The sequence below is a fragment of the Eublepharis macularius genome, chromosome 1 (genome assembly GCF_028583425.1).
Source record: "Eublepharis macularius isolate TG4126 chromosome 1, MPM_Emac_v1.0, whole genome shotgun sequence".
In the NCBI taxonomy this organism is placed as follows: Eukaryota; Metazoa; Chordata; class Lepidosauria; order Squamata; family Eublepharidae; genus Eublepharis; species Eublepharis macularius.
Window position 1 is genome coordinate 48783101 of NC_072790.1, and position 14328 is coordinate 48797428.

Sequence of the window (14328 nt, forward strand, 5' to 3'; positions counted from 1 at the left end):
CAACCCTACTCTGAATTCATGTGTTGGGAGGCAATATTGGGAAAGTTGGCCTCCAGGGCAACTGATTGGTCATTATGCGCAAACGGATATTGACTAGAAGAACCACTGGTCTGATCCATTAGGATCTTATGTATCTACAAGAAACAGACACCCGATGCAACATAGAATAATATTTTTGTGACACAATCTGGCAAGCCACCAGCGCCTATGCCTCTCAGCAGAAGAGTTTCTGAACTTCCATCTTATGCACTGTGTAAACTGTGCTTGGACTCAGAGAACTGGGTCAGCAATGTCTGCGAGATGCAATAATTTCAAGAAGTCCTTCAGAAAGCGAGTGCCTTACACCATTTCGCACACCTCAATTCTGCTGGCTTCATCAGCAAAAAGAAAGAAGAAAAAGTTTCCGGAAGGCAACTGTGTCTTGCTACAAACTTACCTAGTGATTGTGCCGTCAATGTCAGAAATAATGACTTTGTCATCCCAGTTCCACAAGTAGATGGTGCCTTCACAGCGACAGGTTCCTTGATATTGTGTTGTGACACTAAAGATCACGTCATTTGGACCATTCTTAAGATTTAGACTTTTCTGTTAAGCACAAAACAAAGCCAGAGTTCAAAGTTAGGAACAGGACAAACCAGACAGGTCAGAATAATGTTAAAGCTGAATCCTTACAGGACACACAGTGAACTGCTTTACTCCCACAAGCTTAATCCTCTCTCTGACATCTGAACAAAGAAAGCAGAATTTGACCTGAAGGTCACCTTACCCTCTTCTCCCAGTTGATGTATAACCCAATGAAAGTAATAGGGAATTCTGCTTTATAATCAATGGCCTGGAATGGTCTAGATTGTGCAAGTCAGCAGAAAAAAAAATAAAGCAACCCACAATAACAACAGAATCTTATTATTGGCTTTTACCCTGACCGTGTATTGACTGGCTCCCTAAATAAATACACTTTCCTGTGTTTTTTTAACCTTTGCTCCCCAATACAGCACAATTGCTTCTTAACTCAAAGTAACATAAACAAAGACTCCTTGCCCTTTGCAGCCAATGAATTGTTATATTCACTGAGTGACTTCACTTCAATATATATATTCCACACTTAGATATATGGCCTTAAAGTAGCCATGTTTCTTTTTTTAAAAAAGAGAGAGGTTAACTTTTCGGCCACACATGCCATGCTAATTCCATCTCCCTTGTGCAAAAACGTAATTAGAAAATGTCAACTTAAAAGTGACATTAGAGAAGCAGATCTCTACAAACAAGGAGGTCAAGTTGATGTGTGACTAAGATAGCCCTGACATCTAACAGTCAATATGCTGTAGTTGTTAAAGGGTCGGACTCGGATATGGGCAATTCAGGTTCAAATTCCCACTGAGCCATGGAAGCTTGACAGGTGGCCTTGGCCAGTCACACTCTCAACCTAAACCACCTCACAGGGTTGTTGTTGTGAACAACATAAGAGGAAAGAGTGATGTTGTAAGCTGCTTTGAGTCTCCATTAGGGAGAAAGGCGAAGTTGTTCTATTTAACAAAGTAAGGAAGGAGATTGACAGTTTTCCCATTATTCTCTATGGGGGACTTTTTCACAGGAAGGCTGGATTCATTGTTTTTCAACCAAATACCACCAAAATTGCAGCAGAGTGTTTTCTGGCTGTCTTTCAATGAATCCACAAGTTTCAAGAAAATTGGACAAAGGGTTTAAATTCTATAGGCACCTGGAGAACCTTTTTAGGGGGAAAGAAAATTCTCTCTCCAACCCACAAAGGAGGGAAAAAGAAGAATTCAGCTCTCGGCAGCTTGGGATTGGCTGGGAGTGTTCTGAGCTCCTCCCTTGTAAGGGTACGATTGGAAGGGAGAGACATTATTGTTCAGAAAATCAGTAGATTGGCTAGGAGTACTCTTGCTCCTCCTCTACAAGGTTTTGATTGGAGGAGAGAGATGCCACTTCAAGGAAATATAATCAATTAAAACCTGCGCTCATGCTGCACGGCTGGTAAGTATTAGAACTTTTAAAAAGCAACAGATTTGGGGGACGAAGGGATTTCGTTATTGCAAGTATTTTGGAATAGTGTTACTGTTCCAGAGAATCAAAGTAATGATTCAAAACAGTAATCTCCATGTATATCATCGTGAAGGGCCTGGGAAATCTCCTGCGCTTTGCAGCGACCCAGTTTGGCCCCAAACGGAGCCCAAATTGGCCTGCTGCAAAGCGCAGGTACAATTCCCAGGGCAGCGTGATGACGTCACTCCCAGGGCAGCATGAGTGACATTGTCACGCTATCCCAGGAGTGTGCCCGGGAGGCCTGTTGCCCCGCCTTTCCCCCCCACCAGCCAAGTGAGTGGTGGCGGGGGGTGGAGGGTGGGACTGAGGGATCCCCAGCCCCCATCGGGGCACCTTGAATCCCTATTATGACATGAGTGAGGAGGTCTGAAGCTTGGTACAGGAAACTAAACTATTATCTCCTGTGGACTGAGGCCTAGGGTAAGGATACGAAAATAACTCACAAGCTGTTCCGAAGTGAGTCGAAGAGTCTTTTTGTAACCTACTCCAGGCAGCAGTGAGAGGTGACCAGAACTTGATGATAATGATCCAGTGGATTGTTTTGCAGCTCTGAGTTCTTCGTCGCTTGAGGAGGATTCATCCTTGATTCTGAAATGCCATAAGCACACACATACATAAAGACATGGTTGTCAGCAACCTCTGAAAATTCATTAGGCCAAAACAATAATGCATGGCTGAATTTGCGCATAGCCTCTGCAGAGAAACCAGGTTCATCGTTTTTATTCTTTCAAATTTACTCATAACTTTCTTTTTCTAGACATTTTGCTTCCAAATACCCTGATCACTTGTAAAAATAGAAATAAGGTTAGAGCATAACAACACAAATCCTGTGAATACACAAAAGTAACTATGGAAGATCTTCAATCTTGGATGAAATATGTTTTTAAAAAAACACGTCCAGTGCAATACGGTATTTAAAAATTTGGGAATATTGTTACAGTACACCTCTCTAATGCATCAGACCTGCATTTCACCTGGACCTGTACTGAAATTAGTGCAATCCTAAACAGAGTCAGTCTTAAGTCCACTGAAGTCAATTCAGTTAAGACTGTTTTAGTTACAGTACTGCCAACACTGCTGTACACAATATTCATTTAAACGGAGAAAGCTGACTTTTGGCACAAACATTTGTTAGTGCCAAACAGGGCTCTTAACAGCTGAGTGTTAAGACCCACTGGCTTGGCAAAACAGTTTTGCAAATGCAACATTTCAGCACCAACAGATCTATGCTGTGCCAGCTGCTCAGGCCATTTTGACAGCAGATATTTTGGATATAAAGCAGCAGTAATCAAACCACTAATTTTCAGCGCTGACATGGAGGCTCCCCCATAACTTTGTTTTAAACTAAGCTTTCAGAGGGTTTTTCCAGTTATAATGTTTTCTTTATTTAAACTATAAATAACATCAAAACGATAGGCCACAAACATAACCTTTCAGAGTTTTTAAAAAGTTGTTCACAATCAAATAAATAAATAATACTCTATACAGAATGCTACTGACTAACAAACTAAAAAATGATTTATACAAAGGAGAATGGAGAAAGATCACCTCGGCAATGCCAGAATGACAGGTGAGATTTTAACAGGCATTTACATCTATAAATCTAGGCAAGGGCATAGATGTGAAAGATTGCCATTCATTCCTTTGTGGAAAGGCAATGGTTTGCTAGGAGATGGTGGCAGTGGGCATAAAACCTACCTTCCACTCTAGACCCTGGAGTCCCTTTGATATACATGCCCTCCTTCCAGAAACAGCCTTTCTGTCTTACAGATGGACATTTTATTAGTTTTCAGTGACTGTATTATGCGGATTCCCAGTCAGTATTAGATTGCTTGGTTATTTATTTATCCAGGTATCGACACTACTCATGATGGGGCTGGGCATATTTTCAGAAAACATTGAATTTTGTGTGACAGTTTAGCTCTTTTCTAGAGAGTAACTTCTTTAACTTTTCATAGGCCAAATGTGATCGTGAAGCACGTTTGTTATATTGATCTCATTGATTGCTACCTAGCCCCACATCCATCACCTCAAGAAAGATGTCCACACCACAGAAGCTGCTATTGAACCTCGGCTGCATTCTCAGTGCGACAATGGGTCTTTCAAAATAGTCAACCTGCAGTTTTGGCCTTTACAAAGATTTGGCGCCCACTGCAAAAGCAATGGACTGTCAGTCACATCATTGCATGACATCTGTTGATCTTCTCCCAAGTACGCCCAAGTAGGCTTCTTGGCAAAATTGCATCTAACGGCCAGGCTACAAGTGACGAATGACACAGGTTGGACACTTGTCAGCTTCCCTCAAGTTTCAATGGGAAATGTAGGCAGCTTGGCGGAATGTTGGACAAGTGACAGTTGAAAAGTCCATTGGACAGCAGTTGGAGAGCCAAGCTGCAAGACCAGGATGCCCACATTTCCCATCAAAACTTGAGGGAAGCTGACAAGTGTCCAACCTGTGTCATTTGTCACTTGTAGCCTGGCTCTAAGACTTTACTAACTTCTACAGCACTACCATCATTTGTTTGAAAGCACTGGGACTGAAAATGCATAAAGCTTTCATCCTTTTCTATCAGAAATCTGGAAAAGCATTTTGTAAGTCTTTAAAACTGTAGGATATGTTTCCTTTTTCATTTATTACATGCACATCTTCTGTGTGATGTAGTGGTTAGAGTTTTGGACTAGGATCCAGGAGAGGTGGAGAGAGCCCTCAAGTCAGAGTTGACTTATGGCAACCCCTGGTGGGGTTTTCATGGCAAGAGACTAATAAAGGTGATGTGCCTCTGCAACCCTGGTCTTCGATGGAGGTCTCCCATTCAGTTACTAACCAAGGCCAACCCTGCTTAGCTTCTGAGATCAGTTTCACCTGGGCTATCCAAGTCAGAGCAGGATCCAGAAGAGACAAGTTCAAATCCCAACTCTACCACAGAAGCTTGCCAGATGACCTTGAGCCAGTTATGCATTCTCAACCTAATCTAGGCCAAGTAGTTCTGACGATAAATGAAGGAAAGGAGAGGTCCCAATTGGGAGGAAAGGTAAGGTATAAATTAAATAAATAAATGTGTTTGTTTTGCTTTACAGTTTGCCTTCATAATCCCTAGTAGACTACATGTATTAACACAATATTTTTTAGGAAAATAGGATAAAACGGAAGGGGAATGTCTCTCCATAGGAAACGTATCTTCATTGGCAGTATCATTCTAAATCTCCTTCTTTTATCTGTTTTTATTTTACAAAATTTATATCCTGTCTTTCTGACCTCACAAGGACTAACAAGGCAGGTAGAAAATTAAAATATACATAATTAAATCACATTTTAAAACCATTACACGCAACTAAAAAAGAACAACACATTGTTAAAATAATTAAAACCAGAACTAAAATACATACAAAGACATAAAAACCATTAAAACACTGGGCAGGAAGGTGTGATCACAAACGTCTTTACCCGCTGGCAGAAGATGGCAACAGAAGGGGAGAGACAAATCTCCCAGGGGACAGAGTTCCAGAGTTTTGGTCAATAAATACCTGTCTGCAATGTCCGCAGCTTCTTCTCCACTCAGACCTGGAACTGGCTTTGTTTCCTAGAGACGAAGAAACAGAACAGATTTTGGTAATGATCTACGTGGCCATGATGGAATTCTCTGGGTGCAAAAGGGGGGAAATGCAACCCTCTACTACTTCTACTTGCAAATAAACAGAACACTAGGAATGAATGAGTAAAACAGGGGCATGAGCCAACGACAATGCCAGTCTTATTGTTGAGCAACTGGTACTCTCTGCTGTCCAGTCAACCCTGTGGCACATACCTTTGGTGTGGAGCACTAGCTGATATGGCTGGTGGCCACTGAAAGAGCTCTCCTCTATATAATGAACAGTAGATGGGTTATTAGATAGGACATTAATCAGTGGTAGTATGCCTTTGGATGCTAAAGAGGAGACAGCAGCACCATAACACAAAGCTTGGTAGCTTTCCAGAGTACCAAACCTACCACTACTGGTCACAGAATGCTAGGCTAGATGGTCCTAGATAGTGGCCATCAAACCATCTTGAGAAAATATATGTAGGGCCATACGCCTGCTATAACTTGGAAAGACTGCAGCATAAGCTCAGAAATGTGGCACTGGATGCAGAGTTCAGTGTACTGGGAATCTCAGCAATTTTCTAGCCCTCATGGCTTGCAGAGAAATTTGAAAGTATGTTGAAATGTCAGAAGCCAAAGGGTTGGACTAATTGCAGCTTTAATACCTTGCAAAGCTTCCCATGATGAGCAGAAGCAGAAAAAGTCAAAAATCAATTCTGCAGGACTAATTATTAAAAGTAGTATGTGCATAATTTATACAGGCAGCAGAATTCAGCTTTTCTTTCCATTTAATTTTGATTGCTTCATCACAGAAGCGTTCATTTGTTTTTAAAGTTTGGATGGTTTCTAAGTCTGGAAGAAACACACAGTGCATCCAATTTTCTAAACTCACCTCCTTGATAGAGCTATTCCGCCCTCGCCATGAAAACCACCATCTTCCACCTTTTTTGGGCATCTTATCCCTCATTATAGAATCCACAGTGGCCTGTGATAAATGGATGGTAACATAAATAATGGAACAGAACCAAAAAGCACTCCAACTCAGGCAAACAGAAGAAAACAAAAAGGAAAAAAAAACCCACACACAATTGAAACTCAGGCAAAGAGAGTCAAAGGAAACGTACTGTCTGCTGACCACATATCTTATCAAAGCAAAACCTAATGGTATCCAGAACGGCACTGAAGAAATTCAAACAAGAATACTTATAGAACGGGAAAAGAAAAAAAGAAAAGGAAAAAAAATGGGAACAAATCATAAAGAAACCAAAGAAAAGAAAAAAAAGCATAATAAGGCATTAGTATAATGTTAAGGAGAGATGGGGAGAAAAAAGTTGCTACTCTCCACGGCTACTTAGTAAAAATCATAAAGGGGTGTTGGTAGGGTAGACTGATGGGCAAGATGGCAAGCTTGCCTTGCTATATAATAATGAAACTTCGCAGTTTAGTGTCTCTTGGGCCACTCGGCAGAGCCAGGGGGTTAAACAATGTAATTGAACCAAATGCTAGTGTGACAGCCAAATGCTCATTAGCCATTCTTGAGGACAGAAGATTTATTCCTGTAACAAATCTGACAACGAATACTCCTAAACAAAAACAAATATCCAAAACGAAGACAGTAAGTACACAGTGGCAACAAATACCCAAATGCACCTCTAATACACATAGTTCCAGGTAGGTAGCCATGTTAGTCTGCAGTAGACTCAGGGCTTTTTTTCAGCAGGAATGTGATGGAACGGAGTTCCGGAACCTCTTGAAAATGGTCACATGGATGGTGGCCCCGCCCCCTGATCTCCAGACAGAGGGGAGTTGAGATTGCCCTCCGTGCTGCCAGCATGAAGGGCAATCTAAACTCCCCTCTGTCTAGAGATCAGGGGCCGGGCCACAAGCCATGTGACCATTTTCTCCGAGGGCAACCCACTGAGTTCCACCACCTCTTTTCCCAGAAAAAAAGCCCTGAGTAGACTAGCAAGATTTGATTCCAGTGGCACCTTAGAGACCAACAAGATTTTCAAGATATAAGCTTTCAAGTATCTAAGCTATGTTCTTCAGATGCCTGCAGAAGGGTATCTGAGAAAAAGACTATGCCCCGCAAATTTTGTTGTTCTTTAAGATGTTACTGGACTCAAATCCTGCTCAGTTACATACAAATCAATGCTGCCTGCCTACAGAACGATGGTCAGTTTTCAAGGCAGACTGTGCAGTCCTAAAGATTTATTATACAAACGCAAGCCAGTTCCTCTGCAGGCAAAGTCTAGAAGAAATGCTCACTTGTAGCTCAACAATACACCTGAGGACTTATAGTGCAATCCTAAACATCCTACTAAGATCACTGACTTATGTGAGCTTAGAAGGGTGTAACTCTGCTTAGGGCTGTATGATCTGTACATGTAGGAGAACAAGAAGGCAGAACAGACCGCTGTATTTCAGATAGTAGACGGTGGATTCCTGTTCTGAACACATCTCACATTTTTTAAAAAAAAAACTGCAAAGAGAAAATAGGGACAAAAAGTTCTAGCTCGGATTTTTGCCTATTTGTACGTTTCATGTCTCCAAGGAGTTTTTAACATAAGGGGACATTCTACCACCTCTTTCCGCTGCATGTGCAAGCCCTGGTCACGCACATATACCTGAAGATGGGCCATAGATTTGGGGGATCAAGGAGGAAGCCAAATGCAGCTGGCATTTTAATGACTGTGTTGCAGGAGTTCATATATTCTGTCCTAAGGAGTGTCCCAATTTAAAAACAAATAAACAAACAAAAAATATGGGCAGTTCAGACAGCAGTTTTTCACTGATCCCAACACTGGGAAAAGGCAGACTACCAGAAAAAGGAAGAATCCAGGCCACATGGCCCTGCAGTGTGCTTTAGTGTGTCTTTAAGATGTGCCATCAAGTTGTTTCCAATTTATGGCAACCCAATGAATTAATGACCTCCAAAACATCCTATCATTAATAGCCTTGCTCAGGGCTTTTTTTCTGGGAAAAGAGGTGGTGGAACTCAGTGGGTTGCCCTCGGAGAAAATGGTCACATGGCTGGTGGCCCCGCCCCCTGATCTTCAGACAGAGGGGAGTTTAGATTGCCCTCCGTGCCGCTCGGCGGCACGGAGGGCAATCTAAACTCCCCTCTGTCTGGAGATCAGGAGGCGGGGCCACTGGCCATGTGACCATTTTCAAGAGGTTCCGGAACTCCGTTCCCCCGCGTTCCTGCTGAAAAAAAGCCCTGGCCTTGCTCATATCTTACAAAAAAGGGTGTTATTCATTCATTCACAGTACATTGGCACTATCAAGCATACAGCCATTTTCTTTAGCAGTTTTTTCCCCCCAAAGAAGAACAACTTTCTCAAATAGCTTGCATGGTCAATCTCACCTTTGGCAAAGGTTTCTGGAATGCTTGCATCGCCAGCAGAAGGGGAGCTGCTGTCGTCCAGTTGTAGTATCTAGGAGGTCAGAGCAGATGATGAGCCATTAATAAAAATCACAAAAAGTATCTCACGCTTCCAGACATACCTATAAATGTTAATCCAGCCAGAAGGTTTAGTTCAATGGCATTTGGTTAGGTTAAATGCAATGGTATTTACTCAAAATGCAAAGCTGGGGCTTAGTTGTAATGCCAAGATCAAGTCTGGCGGAGGAGCCTGCTACAGCTGTCACTATAACAACGGCTATCAAGATCACCCAATTGTGGTTTTCAACAAAAACACTAACATTTTTTTCTATAAAGTAGTACTTACTTAGTTCCAATCTTCACCACAAGGTTAGGGTCATCAATGATTGCCGGATTGTCCACGAACTGTTGATAGGATACTTCTTGGGATAAAAACTTTTCTGTTTGGAGGATACAGAAAATGAAGACAGGAGTAAACCTTCTAGATGGGCCAAAGATGCTGAAGTAGATAAGAGTACTTACTACTCTCTTCATCCCTGGAATGTCACATGACAGGGGAACTATGGAAAGAGAACCCATGCAAAAATACTTTACGGCAGGCTCACAGCTCATAGGGACCTACACACCATCATCACCCTGTTCAAGCAAAATGGTTCTCTGAAGCCAGGTATTGCATTTCTTCAGGTGTTTGACAACTCCATTTTCAAAGTTCCAAATACACAGCAAAAATGAGAGACTGAGGACTCCCTTACAGGGCTACCAATATGGCTGAGAAGCTGTTTGCATCCTGGAAGAGAGACTCCAATTTGTGCAGACTTGCCTTGTGGATTCGGTACTTTCCTACAAACTATCCCAGTAGAAACTAGTTCTTTAGTTCAAGCCTTTCTGGAATTTCACCATGCATGTGAGCATAACAACCAGTTTCAGGTTTTCGAACAGTTGCAGAACGTTCTGATTTTCTCAGGGTGAAAGATGATCAGTGCATTAGACATCAGAAGGCCTTTTAGCTTCTGACTAAACAACGCTCTCTTTTAACTGGGTAGGACAGAACAGGCTGAACAAAGAGTTTTCCACAATCATGTTATTTCAACAGAGCACAGATCAGCAAGAATTGGTCAAAAAGCCAAACCTTCTTGAAAATAAGGGTGCATATGCTGTTCAGGTGTTCAAAGCATGGGAAACCATGCTCACTGCTTTGTATACAAATGTATAATTCCCTATCCAGGACTGAGTCCAGAGGAAACTAGTTCCATCTGTTTTTGGCAAAAGCCAGGTGAACATAGCACTGATTGGCTGCTGCTTGAAACATCAGAAACCCACTAACCTCCCCGTGTTGTTTTTGCCACTTCATGGCAATTCTTTTTAAAGACATGCAACCTAAACTTGCTTTCCATAGCCCCAGAAAACATGCATCTAATCCAGCAATCTACCAAGCGCCTCAAGTCTGCAACACAAAAAGCGATTCTTAAGGGCAGTACAAGTACTGAATGCAGCCAACATCCAAATTTCTCTGATTCTGTGCGGGAAATGCAGAGTTCTAAATCAATCATTTATTCAAAGGATCTGCAAACTACAGCTCCGGAGCCAAATGTGGCTCTTTAAAACAGAAAAGGTCATATTTAAGTACACGTATATCGGAGGGTAGTCAGAATGTTGGAATACCTGGTACGTGAAGAGAAGGGCAGGAAAGGGGTTTTAAAGGAATAAGGGGCTTTTTAGAGATTCTTTTCTAAAAGGGAGATGATAGAGAGGCAGTTGCTGGTAATGCAAGTGTGAACCATGAACAGACTTATAACAGTGCGCTGAAACGATTGTGCCAGGTGCTCCTGTGTATATTTATTACTCCATGAGTGTGCCACTTCCTAGTAGAGGACTCAAAGTCATAACAAACAGTGTTTGAGTGGCAGACACTTTATTCATTATTAATCAACATGTCACTCATCAATAATGTTAAGTTGTACATTTTCAGTTTCAGCTATCTTGGACTGGCTTCTTGTTTATATCTTGCTCTGAATTTTGAAAGAGTTTGGCTCTTTAACTATAAAAGCTTTCTGACCTGGGCCGTTTCCAGACAGCTTACCTTCTGCCGCTCCATGCCGCAACGTCGCGGCTCATGCCAGAGAAAACGCGAAATAGCACATTTTCTCACACGAGTTTTGCGCAACATCGCACAAAACCCGCGCGAGAAAACGCGGTATTTCGCGTTCGCCACAGCACGAGCCGCGGCGTTGCGGCATGGAGCGGCAGAAGGTAAGCCGTCTGGAAACGGCCCTGACTAAACCTCACTGTGGAACACAAAGTTCCCTAATGTCTTGCCACACAACCACAAGAGGTCAGTGTGTTGCTTTCTAGAAGAGGATCTCTGCCATAATAAATGTAAATGGAGTACCTTTCGATATTTCTTTGTTGTCAGTAAGACCGCCGCAGAGTGAAATAGCAATGGATGGCAAATCTCGAATCCCATCAGAGGTGCTCTCCACTCCGCTATCTACTCCTGAACTTCCGACTGATTGAGGGGACTGGTTCGCTGAGCGAGGTCCGTTTTCGCTTGCATTCTTGGAGTGGGCGATATGATCACCACTGAGGAGAAAAGTATTATGAAATGCTTCCACTACTTTCTGATTCACACCACTCACAGAATTAAAAAGTTGATCCCTGTTCATTCTTCTGGACCTCTCAGTGGCTTTTGATACCATTGACTATGGTCTCCTTCTAGAGACGCTGGGCTGGGCTGGGCTGGGAGTTGGGGACACCATGAGTTGATGGTTCTGTTCTAACTTGACCAATCAATTCCAGAAGTTGGTACTGAGGGACTGCTGCTTGAACCTGTGGCCTTTATGCTATGGGGTCCCGCAGTGTCCCGCATTATTCCACAGGGTATTTAATATCTATATGAAACCGCTAGCAGATTTGAATTTGGAGCGAGTTGCCACAAATATGCAGTTGATAACTAGCTATATTTCTCCCTAATAGCTAAGCCAGGTAGATCTGTGGAAGTCCTGAACAGGTGCATGAAGAAAGTAATGGGATGGATGAGGGCCAATAAACTGAAACGCAGTTCAAACTGAGGTGCTGTTGGTCAACCGAGATGCTGCTTGAGCACTGCAGAGCCAGCTTCTCCTGGCAAGAACTGCACTCCCCCTGAAGGAACAGGTTTGTAGCTTGGGGGTGCTACTAGATCCTGGCCTACAGTTGGAGGCTCAGGACTCCACCACAGCACGTACAGCCTTTATTCAGCTCTGACTGATTTGCCAGCTACAGCTGTTCCTCAAAAAGAGTGCTCTGGCCCTAGTGATCCATGATTGGATCACATCCAAGTTAGATTACTATAATGCGCTCTGTGTGGGGCTGTCTTTGAAAACGGTTGGGAAAATTCAGCTGGTCCAAAAGGCAGCAGAAAGGCTACTATTAACGGTTGGTTACAGGGGTTACAGGGCCCTAAATGGCTTGGGACCAAGGTATCTGAAGGACCATCTCCTCATGTACTATCCAGCCCACCAGTTAAGATCTGCATCTCAAGCCCTGTTCTCTGTGCCCCCACCTTCAGACGTGAGGGGGTGGAAACTAGAGACAGGGCCTTCTTTGTGGTGGCACCTAACCTTTGGAATGCCTTCCCGCTTGAAGCTCGACTGACACTTACTTTACTTACATTTAGGCCTCAAGTTAATACATCTTTTTACCCAGTATTTTAATTACAGGTTTTATCTTACCAGCTTTTTACTGACCTGCTTCTCTTTTATGGGCAGTTTGTATGCTGCTTATGTCTAATGACTTGGATTATTTTAATTGCTTTTTTCATACTGTATTTTACAATTGTAAGCTGCCTCAAACAGGACTCGGTAGAAGCAACATAGAAATATTCTAAAGAAATAAATGACACTACAGAAAACCGGAGTGCTGTTTTCCTCTAAAGCATTTTATGCAAATACACTTCTAAATGAGGTGGGGGGGGGGGTTTCGTTTGTGCCCATAATACAAGTTGTGTTCTCTGATACACTCACTTCTAGGTTTACCTTGGTGTCCTTAGCATTCCTCTTTATCAGACCATGACCACAAACAGACTCTGAAATTAAACTTTGAAGGATCATCTTTGTGGTTCATCATGTCTGATCAGACTGATCACCTTTCTGAGCCAATTGATTTCAATGGATTTAAGAAGGCTATAACTGTATAGGACCACACCGCAGGAATCCTGGCTTTCACAGGGTTGGATTCTATGGGTGTATAAATGAAAGTAGCTTGCATAGGAGACATGGGGGGGGGCCTTGAGAACAAATGGCGATGCAGCATGGGAAGGGCGGGCCAACAGCGAGGAAGGGCAATCATGCAAAGTTATTGCCTGCCCTTGCTCTTGCATGGGCATAGCATTTGCACCTTCCCATTTTCCTCTACAGGTAGTAACAGAGTACTTCTGCTAACTCAGGAGAGTCACATCCACGAACTACCCACCCTACTAAAAGAAACAAACACACCACTGGCATTATTTGCTAGAATCAGGTCCCCTGACTGTCCCCAGTGAAAAACAGTATAGTTTTTTTTTTAAAGGCCTCACTTTTTGTTCACTTTTAGGAAGCTGCTTTCTGACATATGAGTTTAACTGAAATCTGTGGGGCCAAGAACAAAAAATGAAACAACTAATTTATACGGTGCATACTTTTTAGGAAAATACAGGGCAGCAACCTCTGGATCCATGTCTGTGAGATCATCTAAATAGACACCATCCGCACCAAGATGTCGGCTCCGCTTATCTGTGAAACACAGAACAAATACTAATAGGAAGTGCTGCTTTATCCAAACATACAGTCCTTTCTGTCACAGGAAACCAGTGCTTCTCTGCTTGCCTCTGTTTTTGCTCACAGTCAGGTAAGTAGCAAGTCTCTGCTTCTCAGTGTCACTGGACAGTCCAGATCTCCATCAAGGACCTTCATGCTGGGAGTCACTCTAGAGTAAGGGCGGCAATATGAACTTGCACTTGCCTTTCATGCCACAACCTGGTATAGTAAGGGGGCAATGCTGGAAGGGAAGTTAGCCTAGGAAAGCACAAATCATTTAGGTTGTTGTTTCCACACGTACCGGCATAGCGCTAACCTCTCGCAACGAGGGCGTCTTCCTGGTGCGATTTCTGCCATCATCGCGCCACGAAAACGGGATTGTAGCGCGATGACGTCAGAAATCGCGCCAGGAAGACGCCCTCGTTGCAAGAGGTTAGCGCTAGCCGGTACATGTGGAAACAGCCTTAGTTTCTAACAAAACTTAAGGCAATGCATGGAGGTCAACCAATGATTACTGGGCGTAATC

The 14328-nt window shown here is 42.8% G+C and overlaps 1 protein-coding gene across 3 annotated transcripts in view; it reads right to left on the reverse strand.

Annotated features, from left to right (window-relative positions):
• The window catches only part of LPIN1 (lipin 1), a 160425-nt gene that overhangs the window by 16751 nt on the left and 129346 nt on the right, over positions 1 to 14328 (reverse strand). For all 3 annotated transcript variants that reach the window (XM_054981351.1, XM_054981346.1, XM_054981338.1), the window contains 8 exons: positions 13685 to 13778; positions 11420 to 11610; positions 9377 to 9470; positions 9013 to 9082; positions 6538 to 6630; positions 5590 to 5645; positions 2508 to 2652; positions 437 to 585 (listed from right to left, as the gene is read on the reverse strand). In XM_054981351.1, the coding sequence (XP_054837326.1) occupies positions 437 to 585; positions 2508 to 2652; positions 5590 to 5645; positions 6538 to 6630; positions 9013 to 9082; positions 9377 to 9470; positions 11420 to 11610; positions 13685 to 13778 (892 nt within the window). The remainder of the gene's footprint in view (positions 1 to 436; positions 586 to 2507; positions 2653 to 5589; positions 5646 to 6537; positions 6631 to 9012; positions 9083 to 9376; positions 9471 to 11419; positions 11611 to 13684; positions 13779 to 14328) is intronic.